Source organism: Falco naumanni, chromosome 9, assembly GCF_017639655.2.
Source record: "Falco naumanni isolate bFalNau1 chromosome 9, bFalNau1.pat, whole genome shotgun sequence".
In the NCBI taxonomy this organism is placed as follows: Eukaryota; Metazoa; Chordata; class Aves; order Falconiformes; family Falconidae; genus Falco; species Falco naumanni.
In genome coordinates, this window is record NC_054062.1 from 53762115 (window position 1) to 53781116 (window position 19002).

Here is a 19002-nt window from a genome sequence, read left to right on the forward strand (position 1 = left end):
GATGGCAGCTCAAAGTACAAATCTTGCTTATCACTGTGAAATTTGAGCAACAATCCAGCAGTTGATATTTTTTGTGGTAGTTGATTTTCATGTGGTAGGCATATCTGACAGGTAGTGTCTCCCAGTGAATATGGACTGTAATACCCAATTGTAGAACCATATTGGGAAAGTGTAGAAGTGAGGAAGCAGAGAAGCTTTTGCGGCAAAATAAATGACAAGTAATTAAATGCAGTGGTAGGATAACGCTGCCCATACCTTGATCGGCAAAAGAAATGAAGGAGACCACAGGCAGTATGTCTTCAGCAGGTAACATCTGGGATTTGGGTTCGTTTTTCATGAACCAATGAAATGTTGGAGTGGGGAAAATTTTAGAGAAATCATGTTGTGATGCCTTAAACAGTGGCTCATGTGTGTGGAAAGAGGCTAATCTTAGAACTAATCAGTACATGGGGATTTCAAAGGACCCTTACTCATAAGCTAATCCTGCTGTAAATTTAACATTCTGTAGAACGACTAAGCAAACTTCAGTATGCCAACACTGAAGTTCATAAAGGGAACTCAGGTTGCCCTTCATGTTAGGGTAATGCCTACAAAGATACTGCCCCTGAGTTTTATAGAGCTGTTGTTGATCATGGTGCCTGCCTCCCTGCCCACCTTCCATGACAGCCTTTAGCACACAGGTGATCTGGTAGTATCGTTGATCTCAGTTCCCATCTGTGTGTGGACATCAGATTGATTTTGTTTCAGACTTCCTTCTTGCCTTAGATGTTATGCATGTTGCTTGTATACATTGCTTAGTACACTGCAGTCCTGACCTTTGACGATGACTCCTAAATGGTATACTTGGAGAATCCTCCTCCAAAATAATAGCAAGAAGGGGAAAGAATGCCAAATAAAAAGCACATGATTCAAAAGAGGCATGGTGTCTTTGGATAGCACCTGCTGAAAGAAACCACTATTAAGATAATAGGTGTACTCCCAAGCAAAAAGTAGAGGCAAATATATAAATAATCCAATGAAAATATGAATCGGAAATGTGAACAAAGTAGGTAAAAACTTTGTGTGGAAATCTGAGTAACTCTTCAGCAAACTTCCTAGTTTCACCAAAGGGTTATAAACAGTGATGATACCTCTACATCTTAACCAGACCCATGAAGAGTACTTAGGCTGATCAAAATTTAAGGGAGTAATTCAGACAGCTAAAGGTATTAAGTAATACTGTTATATGGTAATGGCTAGGACCTGAGCAAAAGCAGCGCTCCACAATACAAGTAATACCATGTGGTCACTTAAAGTGGGTTAATTATTGATGGCTAATCAATGTCAGGGAATTTGACAACGGAATCTTTTCGAAAAAGAAAATTATGTTTCTTCAAACAGTGAGAAGAACTTGCAAAATAAGGTAATGGTGAAAAAGCATGTATGACCAAAGTGCCCTTGCACAAGTCTTGAAGAATTAGGTTAGGAAGATTTGAAGTATGCATATGAAATGGCAGCTAGTTAAGGAAGGGAAGGTAAAGTGCAAATACATGATCTTACTCAATGCCAACATTATGGAAGTTCCTGAAGTGTGTTGAATGCTCTTTAAAAGCATAAGTGATCTGGGGATGAAAGTGGAACAAGAATTCTTGTTGAGAGTGGTGATTCAAATAAGTGAATTTCCTGGAACTGGCTCTATCCTCTGCTGTAGGTGAAAGCAGCTCTGTGGGCCCTCCAAGGAGGCACCTCTGTAGTGATTGCAAATGGAACCCACCCAAAGATCTCAGGTCATGTCATCACAGATATTGTGGAAGGGAAAAAAGTTGGAACTTTTTTTTCAGAGGTAAAACCTGCAGGTGAGTACAGAGGTAATAATACACATTGAGAGTTGTACAGATTTCCTGAAAGGCTAGAGTTAAAATTTGGCTAGAGCTGTAAAATAACTGGGAAACCACGCTGTGCTTGAAAAATGGATTTTGAAAGGTATTTGCTAAACTAGAGAATAGAAAATGTTGAATCCTATGCAGTGGTTCCCTCCAGATGATAAACTGCTGCATCAGACTTACATTTGAAGAATGCAGCGAGTAGAATTGTTACCATTTTCAGTCTTAGGGGTTATCTTCTAGTATTGAAGGTTTTGGTGTGAAAATGTGGACATAGGATGTGTTGCTGAACTAAGATAGTGTTTAGTTTCATTTCTTATCATAAAATTCTTCTACAGCTGAAGTCTTCCTGGTACAATAGGTAGGAATTAGACCAAAGATCTGTGACCTTAGCAGAACAGGACAAATACTTCTGACTCGTGCATTAAGCCAACCAGATTTCTTTGTGTATAATAATCCTCAGTGTATTTCTTGTATGAATTTGTTAAATCAGCCTTTGAACATATGTAAAGACTTTGTATCCATAGGGCTCTGTGTCACAATAGTCAAGAACCTTTATTAGATACTGTGTGTAAGTTCTGGAGCTAGAACTATATAAAAAACTGCTTGCTTTAATTTGGGTTTGGGAGGATAGGGAACATTTTGAATTTTCTTCCTGAGAGCTTCATTTGGTGCCCCTACTTACCTATATGGGTGATAAACCCCTGTTCAACTTTGAGATGTGAGACATCATCTTTCCCCTCATCATCTCTCTTCCCTGTGGAAGAGGTTTGGTCTTAGACATTTTGTACTGAAGCCATCTCAAAAACTTGGTCATCCCTGCTTCTCTTGTTTGAAACTGTTTTCATTCTATTGTGGCATTTTTGAGAGGGACAAAAATAAAAATTTCATATAAAGGTGCAAATGAAGTGTCTTTAATTTGTGTGAGATGGCAGGACAAACTGAGTTTTAATGAGATTGATGTTTTCTCTTATATTCTCTAGGCCTTTTCTAATAATTCCAAACATTTAGTTTGCTTTTTATAGAACTACAAAATGGTGTGGGTTGGAAGGGGCCTTAAATTTGATCTAGTTCCAAATTGATCTAGTGCCATGAGCTGGAACACCTTCCAGTAGACCAGGTTGATGAAAGCTCCATCCAAACCAGCCTTAAACACTTCCAGGGATGGGGCATCCACAGCTTCTCTGGGCAGCCTGTTCCGGTGTCTTGCCACCCTCACAGTCAAGAATTTCTTCCTAATATCTAATCTAAATCTCCCCTCTTTCAGCTTAAAGCCATTCCCCCTTGTCCTGTCACCACATGTCCATGTACAAAGTCCCTCTCCAGCTTTCTTGCCGGCCCCTTTAGGTGCTGGGAGGCTGCTCTGAGATCTCCCCAGAGCCATCTCTTCTGCAGGCTGACAACCCCAACTTGCCTGTCTCCACAGGAGAGGGGCTCCAGCCCTCTGATTATCTTCGAGGCCTCCTCTGGACTCGTTCCAACAGGTCCATGTCCTCATGCTGGGGGCCCCAGAGCTGGATGCAGTACTGCAGGTGGGGTCTCACGAGAGCGGAGTAGATGTTGATGTTCATTGAAATGATGATTTCATAGTGTTATTTGTTACAATACTAAGGTCTGATTTTTCCTTTTCCCCTCTACATTGCTTCATGTTTACCTGGTTTGAATTACGCTTGCTGTTTCATGACCTAGTGATTTGGTTGCAGAGGAAATCACAGAATAGCCGAATGGCTGAGGTTGGAAGAGGCAACGTCACCTGGTCCTACCCACTGCCCAAGCAGATTGCCCGAGACTGTGTCCAGACAGCTTTTGAATATCTGCCAGAATGGAGACTCCATAACCTCCCTGGGCAACTTGTGCCAGTGCTTGATCATCCTCGCTGTGCAAAAGTGCTTCCTGATGGGAGGCCTGTTCTATGTTTCAGTTTGGGTCCATTGCCCCTTGTCCTGGCACTGGGCACCACTGAAAAGAGCCTGTCTCCATCTTCCTTACACCCTCACTTCAGGTTACTTGCACGTACTGATGAGATCCCCCGAGCCTTCTTTTCCAGGCTAAACAGTCTCAGCTGTGAGCCTTGCCTTACATGAGAGATGCTCCAGTCCCTTTATCATCTTGTTGGCCCTTTGCTGGACGCTTCCCACAGTGTCCCATGTCTCTCGGGTATTGGGGAGCCCAGAACTGTGTGGCCTCACCAGTGCTAAGTAGAGATCTGGGAGGACCATCTCCCTCAGCCTGCTGGCAGCTCAGGGCATGGTTAGCCACCTTTGTGGCAGGGACATGCTGCTGGGGTGTGTTCAACTTGGTGTCTACCAGGGCCCCCAGGTCCTCCTGAAAAGCTGCTTTCTAGGAAAGAGTGTGATAGTGACACTTTTCAGTTGTTTCCACTATAATAAATTGGTATCAGCAGTGCAGCTTTTCATCTTGTGACACCATTGAGTCGCTTACAAATATGGCGAATGGGGAAGGTCCCTGTGGAACTTTACTGGCACTCTTCTGCTATTGTGGCAAAGTGTTTACTCCAATCCTCTCTCTGTCTTCTGTCTTCCAAAGAACACTCTTTGGAAATTGAAGTAACTTTTGAAAACCAGATATATCTACTTACATACATGTTATTTTTCTCAAAGAACATGAAAACATACCATACTTTGTAAAGTATGACTTCACTTTAAAAAGTTGTTTTAACACTTCTTAAATAAGTCTAATTTATCATGTGTCCACAAGTTCTTTTCTTACACTCCCCACTATACCTCTTGATACTTTCTCTAACATGGAATTCCTGCTCTGGCAATTTCCATGGGACCCTTGTTAAATAGTCATATTTATCACTTTCAAGTCACCTGTTTTACAGGCAATTTCAGGAGTTAAAAATCACAACTTAGTTTATCCTTGAGCTATTTGTGAATTCTTTGGGGAAATGCTACCTGAACCTGGTGACTAGTTTTGAAATAGAAGCAAAAGTAACCTGTTCCATATCATTTCAGTTTGAGCCAAATTCTTTGAGGTCCTGCCAGATAAAAAGAAAACAAACCCCATCTTTCTTTTATAGTAACCATTCTAAAATGCATACAGGGAGAAGGAAAGCACTTTTTCTGCGAGCTGTTACTCAGATTGGGTTTTGGCTTCTGTTATTGTTTGCACATTCCCATCCTATTTTGTAATCCTTTCTGTTCTCCTCCACTGGATACTTAAACTTTTTTAAGTTTGCCTCCCTTCCTTCAGTAGCCTGTCATGCCCTGAGACTTAGCTGTCCTGGTGTTCTTTTGCTCTTTGTCAAGTCTTTTTGATACGTGGCGCACACTTGCCTCTGACATGGTGACCTTACAGAATCTCTGACTCTTTACATTTAGGGACCATAGCAGTATTTTTGTGTCAGGTACAGATTTTCCTGGTTTAGCATACAACAGATTCCTTGAATAGGTCTGTTTAAGACTCTGTACCTGCTTTCCTGCTTTGAGCAAAGAATCAGAAGATGGAAGGACTAGTGTTCACTTCCATATGTGCTGTTATTTTGTCTGCATAGCATATTTTTGGGTTTTTTTGCAGGTCCTACAGTAGAGCAGCAGGGTGAAATGGCTCGAGCTGGTGGCAGGACCCTGGCAGCTCTACAGCCTGAGCAGGTGACAGAACAATATGGCCTCACTTGTTAAGCTTGTGAAATGTATAGCAAGTTTTACAACATGGTGTTATAACACAAATGGGCCCTGTGAGACAAGAATCTATTCTTCATGTGCCGGATCCATCGTTTGGGTTGTAGCATACTTTAAGATGAGAAAAGCAGAAAGATAATGTACCTTGGGGCTATGAAGTAATATATAGAATCATAGAATCGTTAAGGTTAGAAAAGACGTTTAAGATCATTGAGTCCAACTGTTAACCCAGCACTGCCAAGTCCACCACTAACCCATGTCCCTATGTGCCACATCTACATGCATATCTAAACCTCCCCCGGTGCAACTTGAGGCCGTTCCCTCTTGTCCTATATATGCTTGTTACTTGAGATAAGAGACCAACACCCACCTGCCTACAACCTCCTGTCAGGGAGCTGTAGAGAATGCTAAGGTCTCCCCTGAGCCTCCTTTTCTCCAGGCTAAACACCCCCAGTACCCTCAAACTACTCCTTATAAGACTTGTTCTCTAGACCCTTCACCAGCTTCATTGCCCTCCTTTGGACGCATATGGTTTCATGTAGGGTTTATAAAAATCTTATGTTTTGAATATTGTTGAATATTCAAATTTGTTGAATATCACACAGAAATTAATTGTGATCAGAGCTGCCAAAGAATTGACTGGAATAACTTGCTCCATTTACTCCTGTGTGTAGTGTATGCAAAAGAGGAGCTGTATACAATCAATGGCTGCTCTGCAGCTGTGTAGGTAAAACATAGCATCTATTGTGAAGAAGACAAGGTGGTCTTAAAGGAAGAACATTGTGAGTTTCATGAAGAATATTGGGCATGGAAAACAAGATAATAAGCTAAGTAAAGGTTTAAGCAGTGTTCAGCCTTCTATTTCAATGTGATGCAGGCTAGAAGAATCAGCTGGCCCCAAGTATTCAAGGAGTCAAGACAGTGAGAGGATGTGGTCAACATAAATGGACTGAAGGGGGCTAGATGTCAAATAGCATGGTCTTTGTGTAAGAAGTCAGTTCAGAAACTACTTTCTTTTTCAGAGAGCAGATATTATTTATCGTCTTGCGGACTTACTAACTGACCAGAGAGAAGAAATTATTTTGGCAAACAAAAAGGACTTGGAAGAGGCTGAAAATAAAGGTAATCTTTCAAGTCCTTCCGTGATAATCCTATTGTCTTGAACCTCTCTGGGCCTTAACGGAAATAAACAGAACTAGTATCTTCTGTCACTTGAGGTGGGTAGTATGGCTGTCACAGATTAGTGAACACAGGACCTTGAGAGCTTGTCAGTGTAAACAGTTGCAGCTTCCTTAGTTACGTAAAACAGATGCCTTCACTAGAGAAGATACTGAGGCCTTGCAAAACACTTAGTGCATTGTAAAACAAAATAATAAAAATAAAATAATTCTCTGTCTTGCCAAAGGAGGCTCACTTTAGAAACAGAATATAACAAACATCATCTCTGTTATTGTCATGCGTAAAGTGAATGTTTTCTTGGCTAGTTGGATAATGTCTGGCTCCTGAGCGGGAAGACTGTAATCTCTATGCTTAAGCTGATGCTCTCCAAAAAGAAACATGTCCCCTTCTGATTAAGGAAGGTTCTCTTTAGGTGGCTTGGATTAAACCCATTCTTCTGTGTTGCACTGATGCATTCATTGGGAAGTTGGAATTGGAATGTGTACATGTTGGGATAGCAAATGTATGAAAGTGACACATCATGAATTGTAATAACTTTGTGGAAGACACCAGGAGACTGTTTTTTACTGACCAGAGTACTTAAGGAAACATTGCTGGGTTAACTTTCTGTCTGACCATGTTCAGACTAGAAAATTCAGGCAGTTCTTGCCAAGTCTGAACAGAAATGCTGTGCATGTGTCTGTGTTTTGGGATTTCTGTCTCTAAAATAGAAGGATGAAATTATTGCCTGAAACATTCCAGAAATATTGCAAGGGTAAAAATTTGTAAGACATTCAGACATACAGCAGTACTTGAAATAGGACAAACCTTTTCTTCGTGGATGTTGATGTTGCATCATGTATAAATCACTTAAACTGTAGTAAGTGGAAATGTGGTGGTGGGTGACATCATTATCACATTTGAGTGGTTTTATTGTAGCTACCAAACTTCATGCTGTGTGCTTTTAATCTCGGGAAGGTTTCTTGCCTAGGGTGTAGGAAGTACCTGAATTTTGCTTAGGCTCACCACGTGTTGCTTTTGCTTGAGGCTAGACAAACCAATCTATCTCAAGGACAATTTTTTCTTTCTTCTAGGGAGATTGGCACTTCCGTTGTTGAAACGTCTAAGTCTGTCTACATCAAAGCTGAACAGCTTGGCTATTGGTCTGCGTCAGATTGCAGCATCCTCACAGGACAGTGTTGGCCGTGTAATTAGGCGAACACGAATAGCAAAAGACCTGGATTTGGAGCAGGTGACAGTGCCTATTGGTGTCCTTCTTGTCATCTTTGAGTCCCGTCCTGACTGTCTTCCACAGGTATGTAAGTAGGGCAGATTACACTGTTGGGAATTCTTGATTACAAAAGAAAGGGTATTTCTGTTAGTGAGCAATTGGGAGGCTGCAAGAAGTCTTGTCTCAAAAGACTTTTTCTTGGATTCTCTAAAACTGATTTTTGTTGGCATCCCTGTTTTTCCTGCAGAGAGGTTCTCGGGACTTGCTTCTGCAGTATTCAGAGTTATTCAGGCCTGGGTTTTTGTTCTTTTTTTTTTTTGTTCTTTTTTTTTTTTTAACCTGACATATAGAAGAAGTTACAGTCATCTTATATATCATGTAAGATCTATATCAGATATAGATCATCTGTTATATTCAGATGGTGCAGTTCCTGTGTGTCTTACATGTTCAGTGCCCAACTTGCAGCTCAGGAGGCTCCTACCAATGAGCACTTGTTTTATCTGTCCACACTGCATACAGGTTAAATGGCAGGTTGTATTAAACAGGAACTGTTTAATACAGACGCTAGTATTAATTGTAACTGTTAGGAATACCTGATGAAAAAAAAATTTAGGAAAGGTTAAGCTCAGAAGTTCCAGGCTTTGAGTGGTCTGTTGTGTACCGATACTGCTTGTGTGCAGTGAGGTGCAGTGATAGCTTTTCCTCAGTTGTAATGAAATGGGTGTGAGGAAGAATGGTGTTCTGAGTTCTTAAGTAGTGAAGTTGCTGGAAAGGCTAGTGAAAATCTCGAATAGTGTATTGTAAGTGATGGATACAGGCACTTTTAAAGGAAGTGAAACTCAACCAGTGGACAGCTTGGTACTTCATGCCTGAATTTTGTGAGCTGGCCCCATTTCATTCTGATAGGGAGTATGTTCTAGGCAAAGTTCCTGTGAACCTAAAATGCACTACCCTCTCTTCTGTGCTATTTTTAGTTTGCTGCTAGCTCTGCTCTTCATAGATAACCAGTGTATTCCCTTGTTGAATTCTAGTCTGTCTTCCTGGACTTCAACCCTGGTGTCTTGCCTTGTGTAGCTGATGTCTCCCTCTTTCTCTTCCCCTTTATCTTATCTTAAAACTTACACCAGACTGACTCTTGCTGGCTTTTTCCTCCCTGCATTGTTTTACAGACTTGGAATAGCTTGTCTTGGTAGTTGCTTTTCTTGCAACTTCAGAGAATCATCTTTGATACCTCTGCATTTTAACTGCATGGTTTCTGTCCCGTGCTGTAGCTAGTAATGGGATGGTCTCTGAATGCAGAGGAGCAGTTCCCCCCTCTTAGATTATTACTGCACCTCATGCTTGTTTGGGTAAGCAGTTATAGGGGAAATTTTACTTTGCCCTGGAAGAGTATGTGCTCAATTTGCTCCCTGAAGATAGCTTATGCAGAGTTAGGTCGGTGCTCAAGAGTTCAGTCTTGAGTTGCAGGTCTCAAGAAAGGTGAAACAATTGCAGCTTACCATTTAAGATATAGTAAGTTTCTAATGAGCATATACAAATAGTATGCTTGCCTCTAATACTTACAAGGCCAAATTGGCAGCATCTTCCACAAACTGCTTCCTACAGGTTCCACCAAATCCAATTGCTTCTCTGAAGTATAGCCATGCTCTACTATTCTTTGAAGGAACTGAACTGTTTTGAAACTCCTTTTGTTCTCCTTTTAATCACAAAGCTTTTTAAATTTTTTGTCTTAATTCTTAAATTCTTTTTATTTTCAGTTTTTCAAATCAGTTCATAACTTTTCTTCTGCCTGCAGAGCAGAGTCCTTTATTTAAATAAGCATATTTGTTTAGCTTTCCCTTGTGATACTGACCTTTGGAGAGGCAGATAACTTGCAAGATACTTTCAAAATACAGACTGCTGCTTAGTGTCTAGTTTTATTAAAGACACACAACTTCTATATAAGGCAGGCTACCTAGACTATTACACTTGAGTGTATTTTTCTGAACCATTTCTTATTTTTCAGTATTGCTTTCAAATTGCTGACGAGATAGAATATCAAACGTTGATAGAATATCTGCAGGAAGAGATAGAATATCAAACGTTGTTATCTGCTTGATACTAGAAGGGGAAAGGAGGTGACTGGGGAGATGTATCTGATAGGTTTAACATTTTCCTGTATGAACTGGCATCTAAAGTGTGACCCACTAAGCTAACTGCTTGTTAGGTGTGAGCCTAGATAATTGTGTGGTCCACATCTCAACAGCGTGCAATAGATACACTAATGAGTGCAGGTTTGGTGATGATACATATGGATTATGGTAATGATATGTATGATCTTTCCCAGGAGGTACAGTAAAATAACTTCAAGTGCTTAATTTGTTTGTTCTAAAGGGTTCTGGAGGGGAGGTGATTTTGTTTTTACGGGAGTGCTATATTTTTTTTCAAATAGATAAGACAAATTTTGAGGCCATTGTGAACGGCATTGGGGTGAGGAAGACAAAAAGGGATACAAAATTAAAATGTCTGGGAAGAGAGCTTTATCATGTCTGATGCACTCCTAAGTAGAAAAGAACAAAAAACTGAAATAAACAATAAAAAACCTGCCACCACCCCTCTGTTAAGGAAGCTTTCAGTTTGGTGGGAAAACACCAGTAAGAACTAGTGTCTGGAGATAAAACAAATTGGGTATATTTTCAACAGCAGAAGTAATTTTTTATCTAACCTCCAAAAAGCAGTGGCTGGTTTGCAGCATGTTTTTGAAATACGGTCTAGTTACGTTGCTGGACTCCAGGGGGTGAAATCTGATGCCTTAAACAGAAAGGCAACAATATCAGTCACTTCCTTCTGGTTATAAAGATGAAAGCAAAGGGATACAGGCGATGCTAGGCCTATTGTCTAGAATGGGTTTTTTCCCAGACCTCTTGCAAGTGTTGTCTATTTATGACTTCTCTTTTAGAAAGCACAATGAAAACGTTCTTCATGCTCATGTGAAGAGTTCATTAGCCGCTTTCGGCCAGAACGGTTAGGGACAAGAGTTCTTACATGTAAAATTACTCTCCTTGGGGTGCTTGCCCACAGAGCTACCCAATTCATACCAGAGCCTACATCCAGGGTTTCTTCTAACTTGTCTGCTGCAGTCTCCCTCTGGCAGTAGTATCCTGAAAATTCAAGTTTGTTCCTGAAACACTTAACACATTTCATTTCTGGATTTAAAGGTACTGTTACTTTCAAGGATGTTTTTGTGCCATAAATTTAAAACCATAGATTAACATTAAGTAAATCAACAAGATTAAGAATCCTGTTCTTATTTTGTGAGTGTTATTCTGACAGATTGCTTTTCGCCTTCTTATTTTTGGGGAGGGGTTTGTTTGGTTTTTTTGGGGAGGTTTTTTGTTTGGTTGGTTTGGTTTTGGTGGGGATTGGGTGAGGGTTTTTTAGGAGAGGGGGAGGGGTGGTTTTGAAATAAATATTTTTCTGATAGGTGTCTGCTTTGGCCATAGCCAGTGGAAATGGCTTACTACTTAAAGGAGGGAAAGAGGCAGCACATAGCAATCAAATCCTTCATCATCTGACACAAGAAGCACTCTCCATTCATGGAGTCAAAGATGCAGTGCAACTAGTAAGTGTCTAGAATTAAATCAACAATTTCTTTGCTATGGTATGTGTAAAAAATATGGGCAGAACTTGAGAGTTTGAACCATAGACTGTTTGTATTGCAACTACCACAGGTGAACACAAGAGAGGAAGTAGAAGATCTCTGCCGTTTGGATAAGCTGATAGATTTAATCATTCCACGTGGTTCATCACAGCTAGTCAGGAATATTCAGAAAGCTGCTAAGGGAATCCCAGTGATGGGACACAGTGAAGGGATCTGTCATGTGTATGTGGACACAGATGCCAGCGTTGAGAAGGTCACACGAATAAGTAAGCTGGGAGAGGGTGACTTGAATCTCATGGGTGTAATTGGAGTTTGTATTTGGAGTATGTGATATGGGTATGGTAATAGATAATTCATATGCTGTTCAAAATCTTTGTTGTAAATGTTATGTAACCAATTATCTGCTCTTAAACCTCAGTCAGAGACTCGAAGTGTGAATATCCTGCTGCTTGTAATGCTCTGGAAACTCTCTTAATTCATCGAGACTTGCTGAGAACTCCGTTGTTTGATCAGATCATAGACATGTTGAGAGTAGAACAGGTTAGTCACTCGTACTTTTGTTTTGTGGTTGTGTTTTTTCCTAACACTTTAGAAGCGTTTGGTCTGGCTGGTATAGCCCCGTTTAGTTTTATGATGGCATAACACTTAAGTTATCCATATTTCTCTTTGTACACATAAATGGAGAACTTTCTCTGCCTCTCCACGCAACCTCAAGTTTTTCTATAGAAATTACCTGAAAGCAGCTTCTTCAGGACAGCTGCATGCCATTACTGGGGTACGAATACTTATACATAGCAAAAAATATCTTCTGCCTTAGAAGAGCATATACACAACCCTTTCTCTACCCTTCTTAATTCCGAATTAATTGCTGTTAACCTCCCAGACAAAGCCTCTTCTTGAATCTGTTCACTTAGCTTCTTAATCAAGTGAATTCACTTTCTGTTTTTCTCCTTTCTGATCCACACTTTTTTTTTTTTAAACCTTTCATCTTGCATGCCCTTTATCCTCACCCACTTTCCCTCCTTGTATGTCAAAGAAAGAGCAAAAGGCCAGTATACTAATTAGTTGCCTTGACATGGGTAATGTTTTGTCAGCAAAGGTAGCAGAGATGCATCAGGAGAGAAATATCCATGAAGCAGTGTGAACTGCACATAAATCAAGGATTTTCACAAAGCAGTATGTATTTGGCAAATAGTGTGTACAGGCAGTGATTAATGCAGATAAAATAGAGAGGACATATGTTTTGATGATGTTGAAAGGGTCATAGTAATAGAATCTTGTAGGTAGTCAGGAGCAAGTCCTCACTTAATGGATTTTTCTTTTTTATGTCTTTTTTGGTAGTTCTTGGGAAGGGTAGAGCAAAGGGTAGATCTCTGGATTTTGGACGGGAGGAATGTGAGCGAGGACTAGTGCATTTCCATTACCACCCACCCAGCTCCTAATATAGTAGAGAGGATGTTATCTCCTTCTAATCTGACCTGACAACAAGAAACATGCAAATATTGGGCAGGATTATGCAATTAAAGTAATTTATAGTTGCAAAAGAAAATGCCGTTTTACAGACACCTTCTTAAAAGCCTTCAAATGTCAAAATCTGAAGACATGTGCCCTATTTTCCATTTATGTTTGCCTTGTTAAAATTTCATGTGTTTCATTTGCATGGGGATTTCTCTGCTGTATCAGCTCTGAATTCTCTCTCATTGTTTAGGTGTCTTGGCTGCTATGATTAAACTCAGAGCTTGATAATGCGTTAGGTCTTTTTTATAATGAATGAAAAATAGCTGTGTGAATATTCTTGTTTTGGACCCAGTGACTCCTTTGTGTCCAAAACACGTGCTTCATAGAGGGCTGGTGTCAGTTTACAAAATCAGAGGGTAAAAGCTGTTTGAGATTTGAAGTCTTTTGTAGGTGCAAACTTGGAAGCATTCCTGTAGTTACTCTCTACACTGCAGTTGCTTTCTTAAAATATGGGCTGGCCACAGTGTTTTAGCTGTTTTCCCAGTACTGATGTTGTACTGTCCTCCTGCCTGATGACTTTCCCTCTAAGTGATGATTGCTTTAAATAATTTGAAATGCATCCTGAACTAGGAGGCATGTCACGGTAGGTAGTCAGCCTAGCATATAAGCTGTTATACCTTGTTGTTAGTTCACCAATCTACACTCTGGAAAACTTAGCAGGCTTTATTTTCTTACACTGCATGCAGTGAACATTTGATTCACAATGTTGTGGATTAACCCCAGTCAGCAGCTAAGCACCATCCAGCCTCCAACCCTAAAGTGGGACAGGGGAGGAGAAGAGGAGCAAAAGCAAGGAACTTTGTAGGCTGAAAGATAGTTTGCTAAGTGAAGGAAAGAGGAAGAAGAAAGGGGGAAAAAAATCCAACCCCCAAACCCCCACAAAAGTGAGACAAAGCTAATTACTCACCATCTGCCAGAAGCAGACCAATGCCCAGGTAGTCTGAGCAATGCCTACCTTCTTCAAGACCCCCCTTCCTCAGTTTGTATTGCTGTGCATAGTGGTATCCCTTTGGTCAGTTTGGGTCAGCTATCATGGTTGTGTCCCCTCTCAGCTTCCTGCACACTCCCAACCTTCTTGCTAGAGGGACAGAGTTGGGGGAAAAAGGGAAAGCTTTGATGCTGTGCAAGCTCTGTTAGCTAACAGCCAAAGCATTGGTGTATTTTCATCACTCTTTCAGTCACAAGTCCAAAACATAGCAACGCAAGGATTGCTATGAAGAAAATTAACTCCATTCCACAGAGAGTACAAGAAGCCACACTTTCACCTGGAAGACATTGGTATGGTCAGCAGCACAAAATGTTTCTGGTATTGCAGGTCAAGATCCATGCTGGCCCAAAGTTTGCATCCTACCTAACATTCAGCCCTTCAGAAGTGAAATCTCTCCGCACAGAATATGGGGACCTGGAGTGCTGCATTGAGGTGGTGGACAGTGTCCAAGAGGCTATTGAACACATCCACAAGTATGGAAGTTCTCACACAGATGTTATCATCACAGAGAATGGTTAGTGATCAGTCTCCTTCCTTAAGCTGCTGTTTTGGTTTGACTGCCAATTCTTGGTATTGGTGTAACTAGTTACATTTCAGTAGTTGTTCTTCTACTGGGTCTGTAGTAGGCATACCCAACTGGAGGCCTATGAGCTAAATGTGCCTACAGTCCTGTTTAGCTCAGAGAAAACATGCTGTGTGGCCCTTATTCCAGGATGTTAAGGATGTTAATTGCTTGAGCAATTGGCTGATGGAAGCCAACATGTGCCCTTGCCAGAGAAATTGCTTTGTGTTCCTGTATTGTGTAGACTTAACACATCACAGGGTTTTGCAGGAACATCTCTTGAATCCTGGTGATGTCTTTAGGCCTCTGAAGGCTGATGAGGTGAGCTTCTAGAGTACCTCACTGGAGGGAACAAGGATTATATGGAAGATCAGACTTTACCCACTTTGTCTCCTGATGTCATTTTTGTGTCTTGCAAACAAGGACCACAGATGTTTTCCCCCCATCTCTTCAGTCCTTTACTTCCCAATTCTATGTCCCTAGTATAACAGCTACATTTATCTCAATTTGCAGTTTCTTGCCTCTTTGTTGTGAACTTGTGCTCCTTTATGCAGCTCTGTGTTGCTGCCATCCCTAGCACCTGTTCGGCATGCAGCTGGAACACTGTGGCAGTTCAAAACCTAGCTAGAGCTGTGCCCAGCCAAAGGCTGATTCTCAAGCCAAACCAAGCCTGGAACTCCCGAGGATCAGCTGCAGTAAGGGTCATGTTAATCGGTGTGTGACTCAAGCAGGCTTCTGTGCCTGTACCTGCTGCTGAGCTTAAACTATTGTTGCTAAAAGGCATGCATTTGGTACCATAACCCAGTGCCATGGCACCTGCTGCACCAGTGATTTGCTAAGGAGTGTACTGGAAATGGAGCTGATCTTTAATGTTGCTAGGGGTGACTGACCTGAAGCTCACAGCTTACAGACAAGGGAGCTCTCCAGAGGACTAAGACTTGCATTAACTCTTCTTGAGCTTGCTCATGGCTTGCATGTTCTGTGTTAAACTGGGTTGGTTAGCTGATTTCATGTAGCATTTCTGCATTGTATTTCCCAAATATTACCTGCAATACGAATTGAGTTTAGGATTTTTCATTATCTGGAACAAGTTCATTTTGAGATTATTGCAGAGTTGACTCTAGTTTAACTGTCTCAGTTTGACTGCAAAAAACTGTTGCTTGAGGCAGCTGTCCTTTCTCCCCAGTCACACAACTATCCCTGTTTTCAGGTTCTAGACTGGATGTATTTAGAATCAGACATTTCTTTGCTTTCTTCTAATCTCTGCAAGCTTCTTGTAACATTTGCAGCTGTGACTCCTTGGTAAACATACTGGGAAGAAGGTACAAAATGAGCATGTGTTAGTGCAGGGTGTTTAAATATTAATTAAAATATAATGTAAATGTAATTAAAATTAGTTTTAGATAAAGGTTACATGTGAAAGTTGTGTTATTATATCTGTTCACTGTGTTATGTTGTGTTTATTGGAGTGCATGATTATGCTGTATGTACTGGATTTTATTTTTTTCTCTGCATCTTTCCCAGAGAAAACAGCAGAGTTCTTCCTCCAGCATGTGGACAGTGCTTGTGTGTTCTGGAATGCCAGTACCCGATTCTCTGATGGCTATAGATTTGGACTTGGTAAGAGAAAATGCTGCAGGGATGTGACTGTAGGATTTTCTGTTGTGTGAAAAGTGTGACAGTGAATCCTGGTTAGTCTCTGATCTTACTGGCTAATACAAGGTTTTCAGGAAAGGTGCCGTAGGAAAAGTTGAAGCTTAGACACTTCATCCATGTGAAACAGCAGATAGTTTAGTATCTCTTTTCTGCCAGAACTGGCTATTACTGCTATACAGACTATATAGATTAATTTAGCATCAGGGAGCAAAGATATTCTGCATCCTTTGAAGGTCTATTTGATCAGAATAAAGTATGCTATATGCATGTAATGATAGAACAATGCAACACAGGATCATAAATTGGTGACAGTTTTTCTTTTGATTGTCTTTCTAATGATGCTGTAAAGAATGTCACGCTTTGTTCCTGCTGGGCAGACTGAGCTGCTGTCCAGTGTGCCAGCCCTGCAGTGTTGAGGAATGAAAGGCAGGAACCGAACTATCACTTGCTTAATTAAACAGGTGCACCTACTGTGAATTTCAGAAGACAAGGGAAACATTCTGTCCTGAGGTAGAAATTCACAAATTGACATAGCAGGCTATTACTGTGTCAGCGGAAACATTTGGTGTTCCATGTGATTAAAAAATTCTAGATAGGGACTTGCAATATCTCCTCAATATGGTAAAAAAGGACATAAGATCACCATCTGGACTAATTTAGCTTAGGGTTTTTTCCTTTCAAAAAGGATTAAACCCTCAGGAAACAAGTTTAAGATCCATGTAATAGATACCTATCTCTCTTGCACCTTTCTCTTTAAAAGTAACTGTAGCAGCCAGAAGTATAAACTAAACATTACAATTTATAATGTAATAGTTAAGCTCCTCTAACTTTTGAATCAAGTAGACATAACTTCCAGCATTTGGAGAGGAGCAGAGAAAGGCAGGTCACTGAAAAGCAGGCAGCTGTTTTTACGTCAAGGTGCAAAACTGCTTAGTATGAAGGGAACATCTTCTGAGGATTAACTACATTGCCTATTTTTTGCAGGTGCTGAAGTGGGAATTAGCACGTCTCGTATTCATGCACGTGGACCAGTGGGAATTGAAGGACTCTTAACTACAAAGTGGTTGCTGAGGGGGGACAATCATGTTGTTTCTGACTTCTCAGAGCATGGGAGCATGAAGTATCTTCATGAGAGCCTCCCTCTCCCTCAGAGAAATACCAACTAATGACATCAGAGCTCTGGGGGGAAGACCCAGGGGTATAAATATTTCCTGAAGATGTTCAGGCTTCAGGGTGCTCTCTGGGGAGAGAGCTTGTTTTCCATCTTCAGGAACATTGTTCTACATTACTGTGCAGTACCATGAATCCAAAGTGATCCCATCTGAGATCCCCCCCCTGCCCCGCCTCTGTTTCCTTAGATAGTATCTGCAAACTGACCTCACTTTTCCCAGACTTCAAAACATACTTTAAATCTTTCCTTATGTTACCTGTATCTGCTGCATTCTTTTTTTTTATCCCACTGCTCCCTATAGCATACATGCTTGGTGGTGGAATATAATTTTTTTTTCTTTGAAGTTTTTTCCTAAGTTTTATTCAGATATCTGTTCTGGAGGACAAACATGATAGTGGTTTTTTTCTTCAGTCTTACAGTCCTGGCAGCTCTTGAAAGCTGGAAAGCTTTACACTTACTGTGTATTTGATCCCTCTTATGCTAAGGGAATAGATGTTCCAAAGTAAGCTTTTGTCCAAGAAACCCTTTATATCTAATTTCTTTGTATTGTTGACTATTGTAGATAAATAGCACAACTGCTACATGGATTTTGGTACTTACTTGTACCGTAGGTTTATTTTTCTTCGGTTTTATGTAAAACTTCATGTTCCACAGCCCCTCCTCCAAAAGCAATACTACTTCGCAGCTGGGGGGGGGGGGGGGGGGGGGGGGGCAGGCCGAGCCCTGGCGTGGGGCCATACTGCAATTGCGGCATTTCTACCCGAGGCTGCTGGCAAGTCGCCAGGAGGGTTCAAACTGCCCAGTGGAACAGATGTATGAACATTTTGTATCAGGCACGATAGATGCAATGCTAAGAGAGTTAACCAGGGAGGCATTACTGGACAAGCAGGAAGACAGGCAAAACCAGATGCCCCCCTCCACACTCCAGATACCTGGAGGCCTCCCCCGCATGAACCACGAGTGCCTCCCTAACCAGCTAAAGCTTCCCTGGAGCCTTCCCCAGCACTGCTCGCCCCACACAAGCATGCCTGCAGCACTGGGTCCCACGTGTCCTCTGCCCACGGGACCCATATGCACTCAGCATCCCTCTGGGTGCTCCCCCACCCCAGACCCCCTGAGGCAACCTCCCTCCTTCCACCTCACATACTTCTCCCCCTCAAGCAGCCCCTAAAAGTTCTGAAACCATTCATAAATCCTCTACAAAGCTCCCAATGATCCCCTGAACAAGCCCCAACACTGAAACAGTCCATAGTCTGCCCCAGCTCCAGAACATTCCCCAAAGCCCCTCCCGTTGTCTTAGAAAAACCCCAAATGCTGTGCCAACAGCAGCAAGCTTGCCCTTGTATACACACTATTCTCATGTAACATGTCACTAGAATCAATTGGGGGGGAAACAGTGATATCGCCAGAAACTTCTGCTGAAGGAGGAGTTAGAAATGGCTTAGATAGTTACAGTAAACGCAGTTACATCAGGCTGGTGGCCAGTCTCCAGTGGGGTTCCCCAGAGCTCAATTTTAGGGTGAGTGTTCTTCAATGGTTTTATAAATGATCTGGATGCAGGAATCAAGTGCA

The 19002-nt window shown here is 41.3% G+C and overlaps 1 protein-coding gene across 6 annotated transcripts in view; it reads left to right on the forward strand.

Annotated features, from left to right (window-relative positions):
* ALDH18A1 (aldehyde dehydrogenase 18 family member A1) overlaps nucleotides 1–18025 on the forward strand; it is a 36430-nt gene extending 18405 nt beyond the window's left edge. For 5 of the 6 annotated variants that reach the window (XM_040606874.1, XM_040606875.1, XM_040606872.1 and 2 more), the window contains 10 exons: nucleotides 1691–1835; nucleotides 5403–5476; nucleotides 6529–6628; nucleotides 7759–7979; nucleotides 11359–11496; nucleotides 11606–11801; nucleotides 11954–12075; nucleotides 14369–14555; nucleotides 16128–16223; nucleotides 17244–18025. In XM_040606874.1, the coding sequence (XP_040462808.1) occupies nucleotides 1691–1835; nucleotides 5403–5476; nucleotides 6529–6628; nucleotides 7759–7979; nucleotides 11359–11496; nucleotides 11606–11801; nucleotides 11954–12075; nucleotides 14369–14555; nucleotides 16128–16223; nucleotides 17244–17425 (1461 nt within the window). In that variant the 3' untranslated portion in view covers nucleotides 17426–18025. The remainder of the gene's footprint in view (nucleotides 1–1690; nucleotides 1836–5402; nucleotides 5477–6528; nucleotides 6629–7758; nucleotides 7980–11358; nucleotides 11497–11605; nucleotides 11802–11953; nucleotides 12076–14368; nucleotides 14556–16127; nucleotides 16224–17243) is intronic. The other variant, XM_040606877.1, reaches the window with a different exon arrangement.
* The last annotated feature ends 977 nt before the right edge of the window (nucleotides 18026–19002 follow it).